This window comes from Arachis ipaensis, chromosome B06, assembly GCF_000816755.2.
Source record: "Arachis ipaensis cultivar K30076 chromosome B06, Araip1.1, whole genome shotgun sequence".
NCBI lineage: Eukaryota > Viridiplantae > Streptophyta > Magnoliopsida > Fabales > Fabaceae > Arachis > Arachis ipaensis.
The window spans coordinates 117,655,504-117,673,937 of NC_029790.2; the positions used below are offsets into that span (position 1 = coordinate 117,655,504).

General features: G+C 39.7%; 1 protein-coding gene and 1 long non-coding RNA gene across 2 annotated transcripts; one reads left to right on the top strand and one right to left on the bottom strand.

Annotated features, from left to right (window-relative positions):
- On the top strand, nt 4,311-5,803 carry LOC110263510. The gene is made up of 2 exons (XR_002349293.1): nt 4,311-4,426; nt 4,837-5,803. It is a non-coding gene; the product is annotated as an uncharacterized LOC110263510 (long non-coding RNA).
- LOC107604839 (cysteine-rich and transmembrane domain-containing protein A) lies at nt 5,454-10,222 on the bottom strand. Its single transcript, XM_016306541.2, has 3 exons — nt 10,046-10,222; nt 9,639-9,909; nt 5,454-5,970 (listed from the first exon to the last, which is right to left on the bottom strand). Exons 1-3 carry the CDS (start codon nt 10,089-10,091, stop codon nt 5,925-5,927), a joined length of 363 nt encoding a protein of 120 aa, XP_016162027.1. The 5' UTR covers nt 10,092-10,222; the 3' UTR covers nt 5,454-5,924.

The window sequence follows — 18,434 nt, forward strand, 5'->3', positions numbered from 1 at the left end:
TGGCGAATGGCTTGATCGGTTCTAAGTGTGATCGGGTGTCCTTGAAAGTATTGCCTTAACCTCCGGGACGAGGTTAGTAAAGCATAGGCCAGTTTCTCAAACTTGGTATATCTTAGCTCCGCTCCTTGGAGCGCTTTGCTGATGAAGTACACCGGCTGTTGAATCTTATCCTCTTCCCGGATGAGGACTGCTGCCAAAACTTGGTCCGTTACTGCCAGGTACAAGAACAATGTCTCCGCTTCTTTTGGCTTGCCGAGGACAGGGGAGTCGATAGTATCCTTTTGAAATGACTAAATGCCTCCTCGCAGGCCGAGGTCCATTCAAAATCTATTCCTTTTTCATCAGATTGAAGAAAGGGAGGGCCTTTGCCGCTGAGGCACCGAGGAAATGGGACAGGGTGACAACCCTCCCAGCTAGCCTTTGCACATCCTTGACATTTTTGGGCTCATCATTTGTAAGATGGCTTCACACTTGTCCAAGTTAGCCTTTACTCCCCTCTACGTTATCATAAAGCCAAGAAACTTCCCGGTCTCCATGGAGAAAGTGCACTTGAAGGGGTTGAGTCTCATGTTATGCTTACGGAGAGACTCGAAGACGGCCTTTAGGTCTCCGACCAGGTCACTTGGCTCGCTAGTTTTTACCAGCATGTCATCGACATAAACCTCAACCGACCTACTGAGAAGGTTGCTAAAAACCTTATTCATCAGCCTCTGATAGGTTGCTCCGGTGTTTTTTAGTCCAAATGGCATTACTTTGTAATAGTAAGTACCAGTGTGCGTTATAAACGCCGTCTTCTCCTCATCAGGTCGGTGCATGGGTATTTGGTTATACTCAGAGTATGTGTCCATGAAGCTTAAGAACCAGTATCGCGCTGCTGCATCAACCAAGGCATCAATGTTTGGAAGGGGGGAAGAGTCTTTTGGACACGCTTTGTTGAGATCCGAGTAATCGACGCACATCCTCCACTTCATGTCGGCTTTCTTGATGAACCTGACGTCTAAGAGGCTGGCCGTTTGCTTGGTTACCTTGTTAGCCCTTTCCTGTGACATTTTCCTCTTTCGCTATGCTTCGGGCTTAGCATCTAGTTTTACGGCGAGCCAGTGAGACATAAATTTGGGGTCCACCCCTGGCATGTCGGCGGGAGTCCAAGCGAAAAGGTCGCCGTTTGCTCTGATAGCTTCCATGAGAGATCCTTTTAGGTTGTCGGGGAGGTTTCTGTTCACGAACGTGAATTTTTCCTTCGTGTTCCTAACTCGAAACTTCTTTAAGTCCCCCTGGGGATCTGGCCTTGGTCTGTCATCTATTCTTGCATCGAGATCGGCTAGGAACACCCCAGATGCCTCCTTTGACTTCTTCCTCGGGGAAAGACTGACGTTGTCGCATGCGACGTCCGTTTCTAGGTCTCTTCTGATGGAACCGACAGTTCCGGCATCCGTGACAAACTTCATGGCCAAAAACTTGGTGTATATTACAGCCAAGAACACATTGATTGTCTTCCTTTCCAGGATGACGTTGTAGGCTGTGGAGTCTCTCAAGACAACGAATTCTGCCATTACCGACCTCTTTCCTTCACCTGACCCTATACAGACCGAAAGGGTAATTACCCCGTCGGGTTTTTTGTAGTTGTCCCCGAGGCCTATGACCCCGTGTTGATGGGTTTTGAGGTCGATTTCTTTGAGTCCCAAGGCATCGAACACGTTTCTAAACATGATATTTGAGTTAGCGCCAGGTCAATGAGAATTTGCTTGACTAGGCCCGTCCCGATTCTTGCCGTGATCACCATGGGTGGGTTTTTCGGAAGCTTGCGAAGCCATTGACCCTCCGGGCCGAAGGATATCCTCGGGGGCACCTCGGATTGGTTCCCTGATGACACGGCTAAGACTTTGGCGTCCTTTTTTGTTGCCGACTTAGACTTGGGGGGTGCGTCTCGTCTAATCATGACGTTGACAACTACCGTAGGGGCGTTGTCACTGTTCTCAGCTGGCGTTTGCTTTGGTTTCACAATCTGGCTGCGATCTTCCTCGGATCGTTCACGTTCCCTCCTTCTCAGCTCCCTTCTGAATTGGAAAAACTCCGTCAACTTCCCCTCGCAAATGGCTTGCTCCAAGGCATCCTTTAAGTCAAAGTAGTCTTGCGTCTTGGGGCCATAAGCTTTGTGGTAGTCGCAGTACAAGCTCTTGTTCCCGCCTATCCTGTCTTTTTGTTGCCGGGGATTCGACGGGATCCCCTTGTCCGTAATTTACTGGTACACCACCACAGTAGGGATCGTGAGGGGGTGTAGTTTGTGAATTTCCCCACCCGAGGGAATGGCTTAAACTGTTTTGATGGTGCCCCTTCCTTGGGGGCCTCTTCGGTCTTTCAGCGTACTCGGGGTGACGAGTAGGTGGGTTGGTCGGCTGCTGTTTGTTGGCTACCACAACCTGGATAACCTCCTCATCGTTAATGTACTCTCTTGCCACGTTCTGGATCTCCTGCATGGTCCAGACGGGTTTAGTGGTGAGGTGTTTCCTGAAGTCTTCATTCAGCAACCCATTCGTCAAACACAGGCTGGCTATTGAGTCGGTCAAGCCATCGATTTCCAGGCATTCGTCATTGAACCTATCCAGAAATTTCCGGGTCGGTTCCCCGTTTCTCTGGGTGATGCCTAGAAGGTTGATCGGGTCTTTGGCCTTGGCGATGCGCATGGTAAACTGTGCCAGGAAACTGCGACTTATATCTGAGAAGGTCGTAATGGACCCCTGCGGAAGTGCATTGAACCACCGGATCGCAGGGCCTGCTAACGTTACCGGGAAAGTTCGGCACCTCACTGCGTCGCCGACACCTTCCAGGTTCATCCTGGCCTCAAAAGCCATCAGGTGTTCTTGGGGGTCTTGGTTGCCATCGTAGCTCATCTCCGTCAGCTTGTCAAAATGTTTTGGTAGCCGAACTTTGAGGATGGAGGAGTTGAAAGGGGTAGCTCCCATGATGATGGTTCTCGTTGTCTTCTCGGTCTCTCTGGGTAGGTCTCTCCGTGCCTTTCCGACCTGTCCTGGGTCATCTGGGAGCGGGCATTTGTTCGATGTCTGCTATCTCTTCGAGGGCTTCTTCCCTGAGCCCCCGACCTCGTTGGAAGAGATCGGGTGCGGGAGAGACTTGGGCTAGGATGGTAATGGTCTTTTGATGCTAACTCTCTTTCAAGGTTTTGTACCCGGTGGAGTAGCTCTTGCATGATTCTGGCATTATCGTCACCCGTGCCTCCAAACGGGCGTCTCTCGTGAGAGCTGGAGGGTGGGTCATCTTTGCGAGAACGTGTTCTCGTATGCTCGCAAGAGGATGCCACGGAGGCTAACCTACTCATCAAGCTCCTCTTCATGTGCTTCTCCTCCTCGTGCTCGTCCATCGGGCCCAACAGGAAATCCATACACGCCAACTCCCCACGGATGGCGCCAATGTTCGGTTGCTCGTGTCCTGAACGGGTCGGAAGTAGGGAGTGTCTGGGGTTAGTGAGTCGCTGGCAGCTAAACCTGGATGGATTCCAAGGATGAAATTCCTCCGAGCTGTCGTAGCAAGAGGCAGGGGGGCACCTGCAAGGACTCCAATGCTCAAGTTAGGGTCCGTACAAAAGCGGCATTTAGGGATAGGATAGGTGACATACCTCTGGGGAGGGGTAGGGCACTCCCCTTATATATTCTCTGCTCGAGTGGGTCTCACATAAGCAGGCCCTCAGTACCCGCGGAAATAGGGGTTTTGCGGGTTGAAGGACCCGTCGAGTCGGTGACTCAGTACCCGCGCCCGACTTGCCAATAGGCTGGGCCGGAACACAACATAACGCTCGCAATGGGTAGGATAGAATATGATAGGATTTAAATTCTACCCTAATTCTATTTGCAAGTTGAAAAATTTTTTAACACTTAACCCTATCTTATATGCAGATACTTGCATCCTAATATTTTCAACCCTACTCTACTCAACCTTACTTGCAATAAAATTAAAATTTTTCAATCAAATATAAAATTGAATCATTCTATATTTCATATATATTAATAAAATAAATAAAAAATTAAGTTCAAACTAAAATTAAAAACAATAAAATCTTAAAGAAATTCAATATAAAATTATAAATAACATGATCGTCAAGTTCTTAATAAAATTACTTGAATTTGCATTAGACCCTACCCGCAAGCAAACCCTAGCCGCACTCATTCTACCTACAGTGGGTCAAGTAGACAACTCTACCAAATCGAGTTGGATAGAGTTGGATACCTACAAATAAAATTCATATTACTAGTCCTACTCCAATACTGAAATAAATATAATTCAAATATACTAATGCCTTGAAATAAAACTTTCAGTAGCCATTGTTAATCTTCAAAAGAAACAATATAGTCCTTCAAGGTTCTCTAAGGATCCTTCTGATTTAAATTGTAATGCTAAAGTATAAAATAGTGTTAAATATGATTTTGGTCTCTAAGGTACAGGGCGAAAATTTTTTTCATCCCCAAACTTTTTTTGAATACAAAATCGTCCCTAAGGTTTAAAACTAAGTTTTAAAATTGTCCTTTTTACTTAAATATTAAAATTTTAGACCAAATTACCCATAATAAAAAAATTATAAAAAAAAGAGTGTTTATGCTCATGCGAAGGAGAAAGAGAAGAAGAAGAAGAAGCTGTCCACGATCCACCTCTGTCTCCGCTTTCGCCACCACCTCCGTACGATTTTTGGTCCCTAAAGTAAGGACGATTTTAAAACCAAGTTAAACCTTAGGAGCAACTTTGTATACAAAAAACGGTTTGGAATGAAAGAAATTTTCGACCTATATCTTAGGAACCAAAATTGTACTTAGCCCTATAAAATAGGTTTAAAGATGAGAACAAAGCAACGCATATTTAGTTGTCAATTCATCATTCCACATTGAAAGACTTTTGGTAGTTAAACATGGGAAGCTTTGTGGACATGCCATAGTTAGAGTTAATATTCAATTTAACCCACTAAATTTAAGGTCGGATTTAAATTGACCCTTAAAATTACAATTGATTCAATTGGGCCCCAAAATTTATAAAGTAACTCATGCTAGTCCCTGAACTGATTTCCGTAAACAGCGTGTTAATTTTACACATTAACTTGTCAATATTTGGATTCTTCATCTAGATTTCATATGGCTAAGACGTATTAGACTTCCTAGAAGCTTGATTGACTCCCCAACATTTTCATAAAAATAACAATAATAAGTTCAATTTAAAAATTTTACGGATATAGGAGCAATAATCAAGCTTTTGGAACTAATAAATCTTGATCACATGGAAGTTAGGCAAAGAATCCAAATCGCAACAAGTTAATGTATCAAATCAACACATTGTTAACGGAGACTAGCTCAAGAATTAATGTGAGTTACGATTGTAAATTTCGGAATCCAATTCTATTAAAATTTTAAGGGTCAAATTGAATCCGACTTCGCATATCAGAAGCCAATAACTTGCCATAGTTACATAATCATAATCACATATTAAAATACAAACCCCCACTACTACCTCATTCACATAACAAAAGACATACCAGACCCACCCGACATCCATCAAGATTCCAGAGCAATTATATGTATTATGTAACAAACCCATAACTGGGGAGATAATCCAAAAATGAAAAACTTATAGTTGCAGAGCCTTACACCAAACCAAGAAACCATATACCAGCCACCCCACATTTTCAGTAACCACTCGCCAAGCCCGATGCGCTCTCTGTTCTCCTTTTGGCATAGCCATCAAGAGAACAAGGAGGACTATACTTTGAGACCGCTATACCAACCCCTGGAGTCTATTGACAACCTGGAACACACTTGTAAAGACTGAACTAGAAGAATGACAAACACACACCAGATCCCACACATCAATAACTCAGACGATCATCTCTCAACAGTACCAAATTGAAGATTCAACTGTAGTGATCATCAAAAAATCTCCTCCACCAAACAACAGCAGCAAAGTGCTGCCAAGCTGCATGCAAATGTGAAGTTAAACCCAGATGATGAAAAGGAAAAATGTAACAAGAAATATAAGAGTGAAACTAAAAGGATTTAAGTTTAAGATAAATTTTTTGGCTAAAGAAAAGGTAATCTCTTGAGCTGAAATAAGATAATTCCAAAGCTTAAAACCAGTTGATTATCCAAGTAGTCATATCAAATCTTGGGTTCAGGTTAACATATTTTTAACAAACATTAAATCATGAATGCATTATAGCAACTTAAACAGAATGAGATGCAACAAAGGCATGAATACTTGTCACCAATGTAAGCTAAATGCTTTATCAAATTTTGACATTTGATTTATCTTAATCTAAAGTTCAAGAATGCCGAATTTGTATCATAAGAAATTAACAAGAAAGGTAATTCGGGAAGTTGACTTCAATTAAGGAACAAAAACTTGACTAGGTTAACAAAAATATTTTTACCAAAAAAATTGAAAATATAAATGATGGGGCCCATTTGTTGAAGGATCATATTCAGCTTATATTATTCATCATTTTCCTTCCAGAAATCCAAGAATTGTTCGTTTATCTAATTATAATTATATCCATTATATTCTTTTATGAAATTTTACAAGACCAAAGAAATATAACATGTGGGACCCTAACATATTATTCCTTGTTGATGTGATGTGAGATGTATTTAGGGATTCCACAGAGAAAAGCAGTATTGGTGCCAATAGCTCTGCTATAGCGTTAGATCTTTATGATGATGCAGAAGTTAACCTTTTTTTCTCTGTGGAGGTCATCATTCAGAACATATTGCTTACTTTGGAGAAGTGGTTTTTGTTTGTGCTCACCAAATCGCTAACTCTCCTTTACTGTTGAACAAGATGTGAAACTTATACCATGTGATACTCGTATCCCGTCCCATTAGGTTGATTCAGTTTTCAAAGAGAAGTGAATACAAACAACAAATTCTTATTTGTCTCACTATTCTGAACTCTGGTTACCAGAGTGACCACATGGTGCACCACTGTCTTACCTTGAGTCACATCAATGGTTAGAAATTCAGAAATGTCCCCTTTAAAATGGAACCTTAGATACCCATTCAGGGGTTATCTCTTGACAGTGTTTAATTAGGCTACATTTTAATAGGCTGTGATTTTGCTAACTTACAAAATTTGTGTTTCCTTTTAGCAACTCAATTCTCTAGATGCGATATCTATACCAACACTTACAGTATGAAACTATGAATGCATTTAAATGAAGTTTTGTTCGAATGTGAACCGTACTTATTCACTGCAAATGTTATCATGAATTGGAAGTTTTATAGGCTGATTTCAATTAAAGGATCTCTTCTCTTAGCCCTTCTAGAAGCAAATTATCGCCTATCAACTTTAGGGTTGTTTCATAAGAGTTATCAGATTGTTGCATTCAAACCTTCCATAACAATAATTAAAGATACTACACTCTACATTTTCTGCCTGGTGAGCTCACACTTCACAGTACCTTTATCCATGACAACCCTCTTCCAACTGAAGGTACTCAGTTTATTTCTCACACCATTGCAGGCAACCTGGCTTGGTTGGCTCTGACCCATAGTTGTGCATTCCTCTTAATCATAATTTGGGGCTCAATTATGTTATGATTCATTATTGGGTGGCGAATACTGTTTTAGGCAAGATGGGCACTTATCTTATGGTCTAGTGGCAAACTATTTTGTATGACTGCACACGGGCCAGCAAGTAATTTCTGGACATTACTAGCTATTTTGTTACCTGCTCTACTTCTTGTTAACCATGCCCATGATAAAAGGCATTTTCATTTGAGACTTTACACAATAATAGCAAAAATTGAGGTTCAGATCTATGCACTGTTTCTGGTGCAAGATTCCTGAGAATTTTGGAAAGAAAGTAATGCCTGACCAGTGATCAAATTGCAATCATTTTCCCCTACCTCTACTTCAACTCGTTGAGTAGAAAATAACTGAAGAAAGTAGAAAGGCATCATCAAGACCAAAAAAAAGTGATCCAATAAAAATAGTCAGTTCCTATTAAGGTAGAAAGGGTTTCTACTTGTTCCATAATATAGGAGCAGAAGGGTTATCTATCTCGTCATATTTTAGTGTTTAAGAATTACTTTAAGTTGCACACTTAGAGTGTGTTTATTAGTTGAGCTTTCAGAAAGGAAAGGAAGGGAGAGGAGGGAAGGGAGGGGTTTGGGGACAGCATTAAAATAGCGTTTGTTTTGAGGTACTGAGACGGAGACTGAGACTCAGTATTATATTTGTTGGTCCAGAGACTAGTACTAAAATTTCAATCTTTGTCCCCAAAATTTCAGTATTTCAGTACCTCCAAAAAGTGGACGCAGGGGACTAAAATTTTTAGAGACGGAGACTGGAACTTTAATAACATTTTATACCTAACATACCCCGATTTCAATTAATTAATTCCAACTTTGCCCTTTGTGCAAATTAAATTAGAGCTTCATTCTTATTTCAGTCCCTGTCTCCCACTTTACACCAAACACTATTGAGACTTATTTCAGTTTCTATCTCTCAGTCTCAGTCTCTCAATCTCTGCCTCCCTTCCAAATGCTACCTAAGAGACTCGTAATTAGATAGAAGCAGAAGAAAAGGATGTTTAATTTTATGGGTTCTACCATGTCACGATAGATGAGTGGAGCAACGATCCTTGGGAAGGTCATTGCTTATATGGAAATCATCATGCAAATATTTGATTTATAGAAACTTGTCCACTTTCTTCCTTAGTTTTGTGTCATAAATAAACAAGGGCGACATTTTGGCTAAGAATTTTATATGAACTTTAACGTCCAAAGCATGTCATTTCTGCTTTGGACATGAAAGATTACGAACAAGTTTGCAATAAGCATGGTGCATCATCAGTTCATCACATTGTGCACTAGATCAATCAACCGGAAAATTTAATATTAGTTTAGGATTATTAGTAAAGCATTCTAATAAAAAATTGTTTAGTTTTAAACATCTCACTTTGGCTCCTGTTTCTCTTTCCCCCAAAAAAATGTGCAAGTGCAACTAATCCCGATGTGTCAGTGCAAATTGTGCCCCAAATGTGTTAACATTTCTCAGTACTTGTCATCAATCATCCAATGCTTGTTTGGAATCATGAACTACTTAAATGTTTCCAAAGAAAAAGAAAAAGAAATTGAATCAACAGGTAGAGGGGAGGGGGATGAATAAGCCATTGGATTTCAGCAATCAGACACAACCCATGCAATTCAAGTTTCAGATAACACGCCTAAGATAAAGATCAACTATGAACATCCACCAAAGAATCAATCACTTATCAGTTATCACCAACGGTCATCTCATCTGGAAAAAAACACCTAAGCACCATTTCTATAATAATTCAATTATTCAATAGCAAGTAGAATATCAATATCGCTCCTCGGCGAGTGAATAACTGGCATTGTTGTTCCAATATAGACCCTCCCTCATTATGAAAAATTGAAACACCCTTGGATAGCTGGATCAATGTATCTGGATACAAATACAACTATACAAGTACAAATAAAAATACCGATCCCAAAAATGTGCCAAATTTCACATTGACATATAAACGGAACCGAGGGAGTACAATATAGGAACTGCTAAACTAGAAAGCCGAAAAACCCTAGAAAAGCATGCAATACCACACAAAAAAGCAAAGAATCATACCAGCCTTGAAGAAAACCGGTATCATTGTGGTGATGATGATGATGATGCTCGCATTGATATTGGGGCTGAGGAGGATAACCGTCATTGAAATACCCTTGGTACCCTTGGTATTGTGGGGGCGGTTGTGGAGGATACGCCGCGTAACCAGCAGGGGGTGGGGGTGGAGGCGGAGGGTAGGCGTGGTACGACGGTTGCTGCGGCGGCTGCGGGGGTGCTGTAGGGTATCCGGGCGGCGAGTACCCTTGTGGCGCAGGATAAGGAGTTCCGTACCCTGCATGAAGGAACAAATCAAAAGAATTATCATCGGAATCGGATACGTCAGAATTGTGAATTTTGAATATCTGAGAATTGATATTTAAAAATTGGAAAGATTAAAGTGTGTAGAGGAGTGTGATTTGTTCAGGTACCAGGGGGAGGGTATGATTCTTGGGGAAGTCTCTGGTAATTGCTCATCTTTTTTATTTTATTTTTCTTTTGGTTCTGGGATTGGAGGGGGGGAGGGAGGGACGGCTCTCTGCTCTATCTGCTGTTGCTGTTGCGTGTGCGTGAGAGCGAGGAGAGAATGGAGGAATGTTCCTCTCAATTGTTAAATAATCAGTTGTATGGACAAATAATCAGCTGCCAAGTGTTGAATAAAGAATAAAACATAATATTATATAATTAATTGAATTTATTATTTTTAGCCATATTTTAAATATTAAATTCTGATAAAAAAAATTTTCTTCAAAATTAATCATACCGGATAGCAAGAAATAGAGTCGATTTCTTTAACTTATATCTAAAAATCATAGTTCAACTTAAAATATTTTAATTAAATTTTTTAATATAATACATATTAGGGGTGTAAGTTATCGAATCGGATCGAAAATTATCGCAGAACCGAACCGAATTTTACAACAACTAAAAGAAAAATCGAAAAAATCGGTTTTTTGGTTTTTTCGAACTAAACCGATCGGTTTGATTCGGTTTTCGGTTGCCTTTGTTAAAATCGAACCGAACCGAAGAGTGAGAGTTCAGTAGCGTGTGTTTTTACTAAGTTGCCCTTTAACCTAGGTATAAAAGGGCCAATCAACCACAAGCCCACAACGGCACAACCCTAGCTTTCTTCTTCTCCTTTCACGCGAACCCTAAACTCAGTCACCCACAAAACACTTCTATCTCCCATTCTTCCATGGTTCCACCTCCGACCTCCATGCTTGAGAAAAGGAGAGCCTGAGGGAGCCAGAGAGTGCTGTCCGCCGTCAAGGAAGTCGCCTATCGTCGCTCGAAGTCGTTCATTCATCGCCGTCGCAGGGTCGCCATCGCAAGGTCGCCGTCGCAACAAAGCCAAAGCCGAGCAGCACTCCAATCCAGTCTGTCGCCGAGCAGCAATCCATTCACCGAGCAGCAGTCCGTCGCTGAGCAGCAATCTAGTGGCCGAGTAAGACGCTAGTGGCCGAGTAAGACGCCAGTGGCCGAGCAGTCCAACTCGAGCAGCACTCCAGTCACCGTCTCACCGAGCCCTCTCCTACAAAAAGCAACTGAAATGTCTTTTTCAGAGGTTAGAATTTGTCCTTGGTTATAATTTTTTTCAAAATCTCAAAATTCACCATATATTTTTTCAAAATCTCAGAATATGTTTTTCTTTTAATTGTTTTTGGTTCAGATATGTAATTATGGGTTGAAAAGAGTGTTTCTGTGGTTATTGAGGTTTGTGTGATTTACAGGGTTTGATTGGATTGCTTGAGTTGCGATAAAAGGGCTTATTTATGCAATAATATTAGTGAGTATTAGGGATTTAGGGTTGAACTTCTTTTTCCTTTTGATTATAAGAAGTTTGGAAAATGCGTTTTTTTGTGGAATCTGTTTTGTGATTTATAGGGTTTTGATTGGAAGGATTGGTTTGTGATTAATGAAAGAAAGATCATGTTTTTGCAATAATTATTAGATTAGCATCGGGAAGTAATACTTTTGCCCTCTTATTACATTTGTTTATTTTGACATTTATAATCATGGAAAACGAACTTGTTTCTTAGAAGTTTCAAGTTTGTATATTCTATAAAGGGCATGTGCTTGTTAGAAACTTTGAATAAAATGGTTTTGCCTTTTAGTGTCTTTTAGTTGTGTATGAGCTGTTTATGTCTTAGTAGATTTCTGTTGATTGGCTTTAAATTCTGTTAATTACTTATGAGCTGCTGTGGTTTTGTTCTGCATATATATGACTGCATGTAATTAATATGTTTCAATATATATGGCTGCATATAATTAATATGTTCTTAATATATATGGCTGCATATATATGAGCTGATGTGGTTTTGAATGCTAAATTTGTTGCTGGAAACAATATTTTTGGTGCTGTCGATGAATTAAAATGCTAATTTTTCATTGTTCTGTATATATATATGTGTGTGTGTGCAGCCAACAAGCAATGAGGTGCCCAATGAACGGACGCCTGAAGTTGGGGGTGAAAATGTTGAGTCCGTGGTATGTTCTTCAACGGACAGTGGCGTGCTTACCAAACCCCCGCCCCATCCTAGATCAAAGAAGAGGAAGGTTGATTCAACTAATGTGGGTGTAACTCCAGGAGCAACTCCTACAAATCCAACTCCAAGCACTGTGGAAACTGATGAAGAGGATGGCAAGGATGATCCCAATGAAGGTAACAGAAAACCTTCTAGACCTAGATCTTGGACTTGGGAACACTTTACAAAGGATCCTAAGTTCAAGCCATCACATCCTAGGGCTAAATGTAATTGGTGTGGTGCATCATATGCATGTGACTCTCATAGAAATGGTACAACTAATATGCGTTATCATTTGTTGAATCAATGTAAAAAATTTCCTAGGGACTCAGGTGACCCTAGTCAAACAATCCTTACCTTCCAACAAAAAAAGAGGGTGAAGGGGTATTTACTGCAGTTACTTTTGATGCTGAAATGTGTAGAAAAGCCCTTACTAGGATGATAATTGTTGATGAGCTACCGTTCAAGTTTGTTGAGGGGGAGGGATTCAGATTCTATATGAGTATTATGCAACCTAGATTTCCACTTCCAGGAAGGATTACTGTTGCTAAGGATTGTTGGAATCTTTATATTAGTGAGAAGAATAGGTTAAAAACTGTGTTCAAACAACCAAATCAATCTGTTTGTTTAACTACTGATTGTTGGACTTCTATGCAAAATCTGAATTATATGTGTCTCACTGCTCATTACATTGATCATGATTGGAAATTGCAAAAGAGGATTATCAATTTTTGTCTTATTAAAAATCACAAGGGAGAAATAATTGGTAGAAAAATTGAGAGATGTCTTTTGGGGTGGGGGATATCTAGAGTGTTCACAATTACGGTTGATAATGCTAGTTCTAATGATACTGCAATATCTTATCTAAGAACTAGAATGGAGGATTGGAATTTACATCCTTTGAAAGGAGAGCATTTGCATGTTAGGTGTTGCGCACATATTCTTAATCTTGTTGTTAATGATGGATTGAAAGAGATGCATGAATCTATTAGCAAGATAAGAAATGCTATTCGATATGTGCGTGCTTCCCCTAGTCGCATGAATAGGTTCAAAAATTTCATTAAGGAAGCTAGGATACAAGACAAGTGTACTGTTCAACTCGATGTTCCCACTAGATGGAACTCTACATACACCATGCTTGAAAGTGGTTTGAAGTTTCAAAAGGCGTTCAAGAGGCTAGGGGAGAGAGATACAAAATATGCTCTAATGCAAGGTGGTATTCTGAGGAATGTTGATTGGGACAATGCAAAACACTTTATGGAATTCTTAAAAATTTTTCATGATGTTACAAAGAGTGTGTCTGGTAGTTTGCTTGTGACTTCTTCTCAATATTTTCATGAATTTTGTAAGATATTGCGAGTGTTCAAGGCTTCTTGTGGTAGTCGAGATCCATTACTTGGGAGTATGGCTGAGAGGATGAAGCTTAAGTATGACAAGTACTAGGGTAACATAAAAAATATCAATATGATGATTTTTGTTGCTGTGGTTCTTGATCCTAGATACAAATTGATGTTTGTGAACTTTAGCTTTGAAAAGCTATATGATAAAGATGATGCTGATTTTTTGGGTGCAAAAGTGAAAGAGACCTTCTCCAAGATGTTTGAATGCTATGTGAATGCAAATAATGGGGGTAGATCTTCTACTTCAGCAACAATGGATGGTGCATCAGATGTGGGAGTACCTAATGGTGACATAACTGGTGATTTTTTCAAGGAAGTGCATTTTCATGAGATCATCAACAAGAATGAGGTGGATTTGTATTTGATGGGTGGCTTAGAGAAGCCTCATGATCAAAATACTTTTGACATATTGAATTGGTGGAAGGTAAATTCTAGCAAGTATCCTATCTTATCCCAAATAGCTAGAGATGTCTTAGCAATGCCGGTCTCGACTGTTGCTTCAGAATTGGCTTTTAGCACTGGTGGAAGAGTGCTTAACAATTATAGGAGTTCTTTAACTCCAAAGACAGTTGATGCATTGATTTACACACAAAATTGGCTTTGTGCTTCTCCAATGACAACTGATTTTGAGGAGCTTATTGAAGAGTTTGAGAAACTTGAATTAGGTATGCAAAAAAGAAATTTGAAGTTACTTTCATAGTTTATGTTTATAATTTATAATATATATTATGTTTATGTTTATAATTTATATTAATTTCTTTGTTTTGTTTTTGTAGAAATTGCACCAACCGGGGAAGATGATGATGAGTCTAGTGTAGATTCAGATTAAGCATGGTGGCTGCTTGGTTTTTATTTGGTTTAAAGTGGCTATTTAGGTTTTTAGTATGTTTTAAAATGTGTTTGTTAGACATTTTTAATTGTCTTTGTTTTATGTTTAATTATTGGGACAAGTTGGATTTGTATTGAATTTGGATGTGATATACTCTTGTTATTCTAGTTTATTGATGGTTTTAAACTTGATTTTATGGTAATTTAAATTCTGAATATTAGGTTTCAAAAAATCGAAAAAACTGACCGAACCAAACTGCTATTGGTGGTTCGGTTCAGTTCCTCAAATGTAACAATTGCAATTCCTTTACTTGCGTGTCCTGATTCATTATTATATAAACCGTGATAAGTTACCACGTTTTATTTTTTACACATAAACCGTGGCAGGTAACTACGGTTTCGAATGAGACAAAATGAGTATAAACCGGGAAGTAACCACGAATTATGCATGAATAACGTGGGTAAAAATCGTGTTAGGTTCCCACAGTTTATGAGTAGTCTGTGTGATCATAAAACCCCCTAAGTTACCATGGTTTATGCGTGGAGTAATATAAATACATAATCCGCGTTAAGTCTTGACGAATTTTATATGTGGTGGACCAAAATTTTTGAAACTCTATGAGAGTTTGAGAGAGAATCCGGGGAAGTCTTTGGGGATGGTGGAGCCATGGAAAACGCAGCTCGCATGTACCGATTAAATGGCGTTGCGCACGTGGCTAGAAACATCGACCAAGAGGTTAGTTATACTACCTTATTATTATTATTATTATTATTATTATTATTATTATTATTAGAGAAAATAGGAAACCAATATGAGAAATAAAAAATGTCGTGTTTTCGTTATGGATAAAGAATATGTATGCTCAAGTTGTATGTTTATACTAATTTTTTTAAATTATATTTACTCTTATTAATATTGCAAGTATGATGAGGATTACATGATATATGTGAACCACTCTGTTTTATGTTTTGATGTGTGGCAAATTAGTTGTGTCGTTAATGAATCGTAAATTTTTTAGATTTCTTGAGTGTCGAAATAATTCCTTATCCACATGTTGCAGCCTACTAGGGTTATTACCTGTGTTAGGAGACAACAGAATATGCCTCTACACGAACGGATTATACCGTATCTGGAGACCGCGGGCTTGTATCACTTGGCTAGGCTGAACAGTCAGTGATTTTGGGTTGATGAGCCTCTACTTAGCACATTCGTTAAGAGGTGGCGCCCTGAAACCCACACCTTTCACATGCCGTTTGGGGAGTGCACTGTCACTTTGCAAGATGTGGCATATCAGCTGGGTTTGCCCATCGATGGGGAGGCCGTTAGTGGGTGCCTGACTGACTTTAAGAATCTAATGGAAAATGGAAGACCAGCATGGGAGTGGTTTCGGGAATTGTTTGGCGAGATATCGCCGCCGAATAAAGTCAAGCAGATGATGGTTCACTTCACATGGTTCCATGAGAGGTTTCGGGTTCTCCCAACAGATGCGAGTGAAGAGACCGTGCATATATACGCACGTGCTTATATTATGATGTTGTTGTCGTCTCAGCTGTTTGCGGACAAGAACGCAAACCGGGTTCACCTTCGCTGGTTGCCATATTTGGCATCGATGGACTGATAAATACACTCAACGGTTCTCTGTCAGTGAACTTCACACCGTATTTTTTGCTTCTTTGAATTTTTCCAGAGCAATGCACTAAGACAAGAAAACTCTCTTCCTCACTTGCCATTGTGAAAATACTTCTCTTCAACAGCTTGAATCTCACTCATATATATAGAATTTTTTCTTCATAAACCGTGGCAAGTAAGAAAGGTTTTTGCATTTACATATCCCTTCATATACCGTGGGAAGTAACAAGGTTTTATGATCAAAGTTCTCGCTTCATAAATCGTGCTTACCTATCACGGTTTATGTGTAAATTGTAAAACGTGGTAACATACCACGGTTTACATAATAATGAATCAGGACATGCAAGTAAAGGAATTGCAATTGTTGCATTTGAGTAAAGATTTTTTTCAATCATTTTATTTAGGTAAATTGCCCTCAAATTTAAGTATAATATTTTAAAAATTTGATTATAAATATAAATATGTGATCTTTTTATTTCAATATAAATTGTTATAAGAGTGGTTAATTAGCGAAATTTCAAACTATAAATTTCACTCACGAAGATATGTACAAATTAAATGCAAGATTATTTAATGAGGGTGGTAGACAAAATAAAAAAAGAGAAAAATTAGCTTGAGAAAGCAACCAACCATGTCATCTTATACTCGGTTAAGCAACCTTAACAAATTCACAGCATTACATTCTCGAATACTCTTTAAGCACGCAGCAATAATAATAAGATAAATATGAGATTTTCCTCATCTCCTCTGTATACGTTCTTTATAGTTTCTGTTACTCTGCCTTTTCTTCTGAAGATGAGCACCAACAACAAGAACCAGAATCATGAATCTGTGCCATCGTCTTCATCATCTCCATCTACTGTACAGAAGTGGGGGACACACATAATGGGGAAGCCAGCAGTGCCAAGTAGCCACCCAAACAACAAGAAAGCAGCAGTGGAGGGTGCACCAAGTGATGAAGAGCCTGGAGTTCATTACTACCATCAGCAGCATCCATATGTTCAACATAGCCCCCTTGAAAAGCCTCCAAGTAGAAGCCCCATGGAATCCATTGTAAGGAATAAAAGCCAAATGAGAGGGAGTGCTACTGAATTTAATGGCCAAATTGATGAGTTGATCACTAGTGACGGGGGATTAGCTAGAGACTCTGGACACGTGGCAGCTCATACGAAAATTCGGGGGGCGAAGGAGGAGAAAACTCACTATTAGAAGGAGGTTGGAGGATCACATTTAGGGGAATGTTGTGGTATAGTCTCTTCCTTCTGTCACTCTCTGAATTTTCTCTCTGTCTTCTATTCCTTATTCCCTTTCTATTCTTGATCTGATTTTCCTTTCTTTCTTCCCACATCAGGTATTCATGCTGCGTTGGACCTTGTTGATTTCATGCAATTTTCTCCACTCTTTTATTGCATAATTCCTTATTATAGTTACTATGAGTTATAATTTGTCTTTTGTTCACTGTTTCATTCCTCTATTTCAGAGTTATAATAATTCCATTGAAGATACTATACTATGTTACTGCAATTGAGTGATTATACAGATTTACACCCTTCTATTTGGTGCTTTCATTGGCCATGGTGGTGGCCGATAACACTCGTATGAAAACTATGGAAGAAAACATCAAGCGATTGTTTCAGATAGTCGAATCAGTGTCTGAAGAAGGAAAAGCTGAGCAAACTAGCGTCATAGAGGCAACGGATTGGAAGCTGGAAGCAATCCAATCTTCTTTAACTCATCTACTTGACAATCATCATCGCAGCCATTCGGTACAGGTCACCACATGGGTCGCACTTAGGAGCGGATACTTTTTCTCGTCCATGGCATCATCATCGAAGGATGAGCTTTGATCTTCTGAAATTTGATGGCATTGATGCGTTGAACTGGATTTTTACTGTCAATCAATACTTCAATTTTTTTCGCATCCTTGAGGAAGATCATATTGGAATTGTTGCCATACTCATGACGAGCATGGCGGTCCCCTGGTTCCAAATAGCTCAGCATTATGCATCGTTCCGATCGTGGACTAGCTGAAGCATGACATTTAGATTGAATTTAGTCCCTCGCTCTATGAATCTCTAAGGGAGTTGATATTTAAGCTGCAACAACAAGGGTCTATTAGTGATTATTATGCGGAATTCGTGGCTCTTGCTAATAGGACTAAGATTGACCTCCTAAAGCCTTGCGATATTGTTTCATTAGTGACCTCCGAGTAGACATTAAGCATGAGGTTAAGGCACAGTGCCCCCTTCATTAATGTGAGCAGTGAGCTTGGCTAGACTCTACGAAGATAAATTTTTGTCCTCCCCAAGGAACACTTCGGGCCCCTCATCTTATCGTCGTCAGTTTCAACACCAGGCTGCGAAACTCGCAATCACGCCCTTTCCAACCTCGAAGCACATTACCACCACTACTAGCCATACCCACACCGAAGGCCCCT

Coding starts and splice junctions, on each gene's coding strand:
- LOC107604839 (XM_016306541.2), bottom strand. CDS start 10,091: ATGAGCAATTACCAGAGACTTCCCCAAGAATCATACCCTCCCCCTG. Junction 9,910..10,045: donor AGAATCATACCCTCCCCCTG/GTACCTGAACAA, acceptor TCCTTCATGCAG/GGTACGGAACTCCTTATCCT. Junction 5,971..9,638: donor ACCGGTTTTCTTCAAGGCTG/GTATGATTCTTT, acceptor ATTTGCATGCAG/CTTGGCAGCACTTTGCTGCT.